The sequence below is a fragment of the Chaetura pelagica genome, unplaced genomic scaffold (assembly GCF_000747805.2).
Source record: "Chaetura pelagica isolate M959 unplaced genomic scaffold, ChaPel_1.0 scaffold150, whole genome shotgun sequence".
Lineage (NCBI taxonomy): Eukaryota > Metazoa > Chordata > Aves > Apodiformes > Apodidae > Chaetura > Chaetura pelagica.
In genome coordinates, this window is record NW_009952052.1 from 3,046,893 (window position 1) to 3,055,690 (window position 8,798).

Below are 8,798 nucleotides of genomic sequence, written 5' to 3' on the forward strand. Positions count from 1 at the left end.
ACCCACTGGGCAGACCTGTCCAGTAACACATCAAGCCGTCAGTGTCCTCTCAAAGCCCCTGAGCTTAGTGTTCCATAGTACCTCTTGTGCTGCCCCCTGCACCCTCCTTGCTACACACCCTCTTTCAGGAAAGATTGAGTGGGGCAGCAGGAAAAGTAAGGAAAAGCTGCTTAAGGCATTCACACAGTATTGGGTGGGCAGGGAACAGACAAATGATGTGGTGAAGTGTGGTGTGCTGCAAGGTGTGCCTTGGGCCAGGCCAGCATCAGTCCCACTTCCCTGCAGCCCCTGGCTGGGTCAGCACTGGGCCTGAGCCTCTGTGCCAGCAGGTTTTGTAGCACTACTCAAACAGCCCTGGTCTCATTGTGAACAAAAAGCCATTAATATCCTTCTGAGTTCCTGAAGACTAACAAAAAAACATGGCATTTTCCAGCTCTCTCTATTAGTTCACAGTGATGTATATATATATAAAAGAGAATAAAAAGATGAGGATATCTTGTTTCCATATGTTGCAATATCTCTGATAATTTTTCATAGCAAGAGCCACTAAATTTTGTAATACTCTCCACAATGGAAATGATTGAATTATTTTACTATTTATGGAATACAAAATTAGATTTGAAAAAGCATAAATAAAGATGCAATAGGAAATAACTGCAACAGCAGGAAGATGAACTTGCTGACCTAAGAGGTCTTTTCTCTCTTTAACTCTAGTGATTGCACAGATATATTTTCATTAGCTGTTAATAAGAAATAATAATAATAATAAATATAGCTAAACGTAATGAAACCTGAGAATTCTTGAGCTGATAAGCTGTATAGTTGAATACTCATACATATTAAATAGCCAAAGAAGGGAAATATAATTTACCATTTATTTTCAGTTTTTGCAATGTTTCTGCTACACTTATGAAATGTATTTTTAGCAGCCATTATGCATTTGTTCAATTAGAGTATTTCAGAATCCTCTATTTCTTTTAAATCCCAACACATTGTATATTTTCTGCTCAGATGGTCTTCAGAATCCACACAAGGCTCTTAGATGTGCCTTTGCCCATGACAACACTGTGCTTAGGAGAAAACAATGTCTCTAGTTCCTAGGGTTAGTTGAGGTCAGGACCAAGAGAGGAGGCCATATTGACACACTCACCCCTCGTGTAGTGGAACTACCCCTCAGCCACCTTCATCTGTTGGCCTCTCCATACTGAATCCTGATCTCTCCTGCACTTGGCAGTTTACCAGGAAGAGGGGTTATTTGGCAAACTAAGGGTAGACAGACAGAGGAATCAGCACAACCTCATCTGTGTGCACCTCCTTCCTGATGGGGTAAGTGAGCAAACAACCAACCTGTAGGCATGTCATCTAGCTAGGGGCAAATCAACCTGCTTGTCTTTTAATGTTTGAGGCAGGAACCACGTCTGAGTTCACCTGAATCCCAATAGAACAAAGCTTTCTTTCTTCCTCAGACAGTGACAAGACTGACAAGATACAGGTTTAGAAAAACAGTATGATTATGGCAAGGCTGCATGGAGGATTAGAGATGTTCTGACTCAGTGCCAGCCTCAGTGAAGTGCACTAATGAAAAGTAGAATAGTTTTTAATACTGGAAGAGGCAACATGAATGGAAATTGAAATGCAAAAAGTACCAGGAGAGAGATACAACCTGCACATTCAGAAAACACTCCTGCGTTTGACAAGAGTTAAATTAAATGGATGCTGCTTTTGGCTGCTGGGGGTCAGTAAGACAAAGGTGGTATTTGACATGTAACTTTCTACAGAGTACCAGGGCATGTAAAGATCAGGGGGACCTGTGGTTTAGACAGGCAAAACACTTTAATATATTGGTCTAATTCAACACAAAATAATTTTTTAATGCTATCCTGTAGATGCAACTTTGAAATAGGCCACTTTTTATGGCTAATTCTGTCCAGAAAATTGTCATGTTTGTTTGCGACTTAAGTACGTTTACAACGGTGTATTGTCTGTTACATTAGAGCTTTAAAATACCACATTCAAGAGCACAAACAGTGTTTCTAAAAAATCATGGGGACTACACACTTTGTTCTTTTGCGTTAATTCTTGCTTTCAGTTACTGCTGTTTGGTCAGCACTGGCAGTTCGGTATCGCCAGTAGCGACTCGGTTTATGATGAGTCTTGCTTGCCCCCTCGTGGTATAACTGGAAAAGATGGAGCTGTAGTTTCTTCTTCCTCCTGCTTGTGTTAAGGGCTGGTGCTTCAGATACTTGGGCTATGAAGCACTTTTTCCCGTTTTTAATTGGTAGGTTATATTCACCTGTGCTCGCATAAGTCGTCCTTTCGTTTTTATCACACAGAAACACACAGGATAGGCAACTTCTTGTTCTAGAAGCACGAATGAAGGAAGCTCAAAGGCTTTTTTGTTCACAATTCAACTATGACTTTTGAATATGCTCCATACAGCTGTAATAATCTCTCCGTTTGGGTGCTGAAGCCTATCAAGTTCAATTACATAGTTATTTCAAGATATGGAAGAAGAATTTAATTTTTAAAGGTGATTGTAAATAACTATGGTGAATCAATTAAATTTAATAACTGCAAAGCAGTTCCTAGGCTTCATCACTGAAAGAATTAAGTTTTGCTTTAGGCTTTTTAAAAGCCAGTTGTTAGAAACCTTTTTTTTTTTTTTCACTTTTTTTTGGTAAAATTTCCTATGTTCAAAGCAAAAAGAAATAAGCAATATGGGTCTGTTCCAAACCCTGCTGAAGTTAATTAAGATGGCATCCCATGAGCTAATGTCTAAACCAGAAATTCTACACTTACACCTCACTGATACAGCCATGATGCTTTCAGTCCTGTGTTTGACTTCTGGACATTATGATCAAACTGGCTTGATAACCAAAAAAACCTGTTAAAAAGCTGCAAAGCAGTAATGAGGGCTTTTGTGCACACTGATTAAGAAGATTCTATGGCTGTTAATAAAAATGAGTCTTTTGTCTCTTCTCTTGTAAAATCACCCAGTTGTGGCAAATTTAGTTTCCTTCAATTATGCTGTTAATCCTCTGGCTCTGCTTTTCCAGTAGAGTGTCATATTTTTACTTTATCAAGAGTATGAAGTAAAAAATGGTGACCACTAAAACGGAGAAAATATTAAAAAAAGAATGATACTTTATTGTATGTCAGCTAGATCATTTATTCTTTCTAACCTGAATAAAGAACTAGATTCCACGAGATTGCCTGCACTGCCAGACTATTATGAACAGAGCATCTTGGTGTAATTTGACAGGTAAAAGAACAAAAAAATCTGCATCCCAGAGGCCTTCAGATCACACAAGACACCAAAAGCCATTAGTCTGTGGAACTGGTTGACAACAGAGAAGAGGAAAGTGCATCATCTGATACATTTAAGCTGCATGAACATCAGTCCTGAACTGTCATAGTGATGTACTACTCCTAACAGGCCTTTTCCATTTTTAATTTCTATAATCAGAATCATACTTCAAGCTCCATACCAGTGACAAGCAATCTCATTTTTAACTGGAAGTTACCAGAATGGGAAACAAGAATCTAAGCACTGTGGGAAAAGGCTGATATTATTGAGAACATTTATACATAATACAGAAAACAGTAGAGAATCCATAAATACTATTCATCTGACACTACATACCTATTATGTCTGCTCTAACTATAAAAAATATGTTTTTTCTTACATTCTACTAAAACACTATTAATCTACTTTTAACACAGAGTGAGAGCCATTCTTTGTTTTTTCTTATAATTCATTGTCTTACAGCTGCTAAGTTCTTACTACAATCAACACAGAGGGACTATATTAGCATGAAATATTGGGTTTTGGAATAAGATACCAATTTACTATCTCTGCTTTCTAAATTGCAATAGATAGTAAAAATCAGCAATTTGGTACTAATGGGGAATCATAAACTCTGTAATATAAGCCAGAATGGCCAACACACCTGACGCTTTGACTTCTCTCCCATGTCTCCTATGGTTCTCTCTTCTGCAGTTCTCATGTAATGCAAGGAGAGCTGAAACTTTTACCAGCTGACCTGGAAAATTGGTTCACTGTCACTGACTTCCTAAATTTATCATTTCTATTATTTAAAATTTGCAATTTAGTATCAAGCATTTCATTCTAAGAAGAGCAACTCACTGGACATCACATATACACAGAAACTTGTGCAAAACTCACATAAAATACATATGCCACTCATCAATTTTGGATACTTTCTGTTTCCTGATATTTACTGTTTTACAGAAAAAAAAATTAAACTATATTTCCCATAGATTTCAATAGGAAACAAACATGAAAACTGAATTCGTCAAAATAAATTATAAAAACTGAATACTTAGGTTTGAATGTTGATTAAAAATAAAAATTGGATAAAAATTAATTTGGTGCATAATTTATGTATTTTATTTTACAAAATGGAAAGTGAAGAACTTAAAATGAACACCAGAAACAGAATACTGTTATTTTATTTATGGGGTTTTTTTCCTCTAACAAAGATAGACAAATGGTAAGCACAAATGTAGCTTACATGGAATCTCAGTCAAACCAGTGGGACTAATCCCAGGTTTAAGTTAAGCATATACTTTCATATCAGGCACCTGCCATAAGCCAAATAGATGTATACTGATAGACTAACCATGCTCTGCACTGTTACCTGATGTCTCTTACAATTCAAAGCAATAGCTATAACCCATTTATACTTGCACATTTGCACTTAGAAGAACAATTCTGTAAAGGAAAAGTTCACTGGCATTTCCATTTTAAAATTAGCTGTCAAATTCTGTCTGTGGAATATATTGTATTGTTTCATAATCATTGAAGATTAATCTTAGAATTGCTTTTTCCCCACAGAATTATGAAATTTCATGTTGCAAAGAGAAAATTTAAGGAAACGCTTCGTCCGTATGATGTCAAAGATGTCATTGAACAGTACTCAGCAGGTCATCTAGACATGTTATGCAGGATTAAGAGTCTTCAGTCACGGTAAGGAAGTAATAATTTCTGCATCTTCTTATGTTATCCACTGTATAATGAACACTGGTCAAATTTAACATTCCTGAGTTTGGCTACAAATTGCCATCCATTGGCAAAGAGAGCCCAGCCTCTCTTTCTGTGAACACAGCCAAGCCATAAATTACACTGTGGGTGAAAACAAACAAAAAAAAACATGTATCTAAATTGTCGCCAGAAGACGGAAGCCTGAACAATAGAAAAGGTAATATTTTATTTGTAAAATCCATTCACAAGCAACAAATTTGGTCAGGAGGTTGCCAAAAGGATGAGGTTGACATTGAGAACTGCCTTTCTCCCATCCCAGACATTCTCATTTCACATAAAGAAAATTGGGAACTATTGTTATGTACTATTTATGTAGGTTTTATGTTCCAGATTCCCAGCTTTAATTTTTTAGGGGAAAAAATACAAAAATTTTTAAAAGTGAAACAAAGCAAAAAACAAGAAGAAACCCCCTCAAAAAAACCCAAAGTTTCATCATGTGTATCATTACCAGGATCACGGTTGAACTTCCTGTTTCAAACTGACAAGCTTCCCAGGGCTCGATGCTGCTCTTAGGATGGGAGAGTTGAGGGTGGCCCTGGGACCTCTGTTCCCTCCAACACTAGGCTGCGGGAGAGGCCACCTGCTCTTGCCATCTCAGCAAGACTAGCCCTGGCACTCCCAGGTGATAGCTGAGTTCTGGCGCCCCTTAGTGCCAACAGAAAAGAAAAGCCGTCTCTGAGCTAATCCCCGAATGCTCAAAAATTTTATTATTTTTTTTTTTTTTAAATAAAATTAATTTATTTCTCAGGTGCTTTTCTGAAGTCCTCTGATTTTAATTTTTCATGTACAGATTAGCAAGTACATCCATATCATCACTGTTATCAGGAATCACAGTGGCTTTTGATTTCTCTTACAGCGTTGACCAAATTCTTGGGAAAGGACAAATCACAGCAGATAAAAGAAGTAGAGAAAAGAATCCTGCAGAGAATGAGACAACTGATGACCTCAGTATGTTAGGACGTGTAGTCAAGGTGGAGAAACAGGTAGAGTGATTATCTGGGTTGCTTTGTCTTGCTGTATTGCTCATGCCTTTTGTGTATTTTATTGCCAGTTGAAACTGATAACGTTTTATAAAAACTGGTAAAATATTTTTTCTAATATCTGCTTCATTTACATGTTGAAATGAAACTGATAGGAATCGGATCACCGTAACTGTCTTCCATGTACAGAAAAGTAAGGAAGGAAAAATTGCAGGTTACTGATTTTTTTTTTCATTTTTAACAGCTTGCTTATAAAAATGTACATGGCTTTTGACAACCTTATTTTCCAAGAGTCAATAGCATATACCAAGCTCCTCCCATTTTTTTCTTCAGCAGCCACATTTTCCATTTGCTTGGGTTCCAAATATTTTAAATTAGCAGCTGGCATTAATGCTAACCTTTTTCTCTCCTCCTGTAGGTACAATCCATTGAGTCAAAACTGGACTGTCTCTTAGATATTTATCAACAAGTCTTGCGAAAAGGATCTGCATCTGCACTCACTTTGGCTTCCCTTCAAATGCCAGCTTTTGAGTGCGAGCAGACTTCCGATTACCAGAGTCCATCAGACAGCAAAGATTTGTCTAATTCTGCACAAATGAGTGGATGTGTATCCAGATCAGCTAGTGCCAATCTGCCTCGTGGCCTACAGCTTATACTGACACCAAATGAATTTAGCACTCAGGCTTACTATGCTTTCAGTCCAGCTATGCATAGTCAAGCAACGCAAGTGCCAAACGATGGACCTGCATCAGTTAATAATACATCAAACCAAATAAACCAGGCAACTAAGCCAGCAACTCCAACAACATTACAAATACCACCCTTCTCATCAATGAAGCATATCAGTAGGCCTGAGCCTGTTCATATTATCCCTGTGACCACACAGGAAAATATTTCTGATGTCACCGCTTGCCTTGTTGCATCAAAGGATAATGGACAAGTTGCACAGCCCAGTGTGACAAAGGATCTCACATGGAGAAAAAGTCTGGATACAGAAGGAGAAACTTTGCTCTCAGTTAAACCTGTGTTGCAAATGGACTTAGGAAAATCTTTATCTGTACAAAACCTTATACAATCAACAGAAGAACTGAATGTACAGGTTGCTGGCAGTGACTCCAGTGGTTCCAGAGGCAGCCAAGAGGTATACTCCAAATGGAGGGAGTCAAAATTATTTATAACTGATGAAGAGTTGGAGACAGAGGCAGGAACAGAGACTACTGAAGCCATCTCGCGCCCGTTAGTGGAAACGACTCTCTCTGCTGACTCTCTAAGGACTGGAATATCAAGATCATCTCAAAGCATTTGCAAGCCAGGGGACGGTACAGAAGCACTCAATCTGCTCCATGTCAAACTTAAATAACAGCTTGTGGGCTTTCTTCATTGGCTGGGTCATACATTTCTCTAGTCATACATATCATAGCATGAACTGTTTTGAAAGCCTTTTTAATAAGATAAGATCACAAAAATCAGGATGAATCTGAGAAGCAGTTGAATGAGCCCATATCTCCTAGTTGCATGAAAATGCATGTTTAAGTGATGGCTAACATTCAAATTTACACCTACAGTAAGGCAGCCTTTCGTGCAGTACAGTAGGTTTAAATGAGGAGTTGCCTACAAAGCTAATGCTGCAGGATGTATCAAAAAGCAAAAATTTGAGCATTTAGACCTAGTGCCGTTTCTACAGGGCAGAAGTAAAAATCATAAGGTTAAAAGCACTTTGCTTCTGAAGTAATTAAATATATATATAGTCCTGATTTAGATGATAGTTTATGTTTACAACAAAAAAAAAATATCTACAGCTGCTAGCAAGGTACCAAGGAAACCGGTAATATGGGATTAGAAATGGCTGCCAGTTGCAAGATACACACATTAGCTCATCAATAATCAGTTATTTTTAACTCTGAAAAGCAGTATCTTAATATCCATCAGATTTTTGGTGAATTAGTGCTGTGGCAAAAGTACCTGATGCACCACTATCACGTTGTTCTTTTTAACATGGACATTATTTTGCTATGAAAAGTTTGTATTTTAAGGATGGGGACTGGCCTAAGGAGTAGATAACCTGGGTGACTGAACAAAAAATTCAGGGGAATCTCTCCTTCTTCCAGTCTTATTGTGGAGCTACCTTGTGAATCTGAAACATATTGGCAGCAGTAGGTGAGGGAAGGAAGCAGACGCTGCCTTTATTGTAGAAGCAATATTTCCTTCTGTGGAAATTTTGGCAACTTTCCTTGCAGTCCCAACCTGATACCATGACAGCATTTCATAAGGCTGGGAAAGGAGGGAAAATGAGGAACAGAAATGCATGGTAAAACTAAAAAGGACAGAACAGGGAAGAGAGAAAGACAACACAATCAATGACAAAAGAAAAAAAAAAAAAGAATATGGATTTAGATGGCCAGGAAGGGAAATGATCCCAGAATATAAAAGAAGGAAGGTAAAGAGGCAAAAAAATATATTTCTTGTAAATCCAGCTTGTCACTCACAGATGCTAAGTGCTATTTCAAAATAGCCATGTAGGCAATCAGAAACAGAAATTGAAGTAGGGAAGACCACTTTAGCTGAAAATGAATGAAGGCAAGGGGCTTATTGTTTGTTTGCTTGCTTTCTAAATAAAAGGGGAGGAGGGGAGAGGGCAAAGTGGTCATACTCTTAAAGCTCAGCTCTGTGTCCAACTGCAGTAATTTCTGGTTAACTTTCCTAAAAAAGACCTTCAGGCTCCTTCCTCCAAATGCCCGAGTTTTCAAAGCCTA

The 8,798-nt window shown here is 37.9% G+C and overlaps 1 protein-coding gene across 1 annotated transcript in view; it reads left to right on the forward strand.

Annotated features, from left to right (window-relative positions):
• The window catches only part of KCNQ5 (potassium voltage-gated channel, KQT-like subfamily, member 5), an 85,244-nt gene extending 77,769 nt beyond the window's left edge, over positions 1 to 7,475 (forward strand). The window contains exons 11-13 of the mRNA XM_010003359.1: positions 4,859 to 4,990; positions 5,922 to 6,048; positions 6,464 to 7,475. Coding sequence (XP_010001661.1) covers positions 4,859 to 4,990; positions 5,922 to 6,048; positions 6,464 to 7,405 — 1,201 coding nt within the window. The 3' untranslated portion in view covers positions 7,406 to 7,475. The remainder of the gene's footprint in view (positions 1 to 4,858; positions 4,991 to 5,921; positions 6,049 to 6,463) is intronic.
• The last annotated feature ends 1,323 nt before the right edge of the window (positions 7,476 to 8,798 follow it).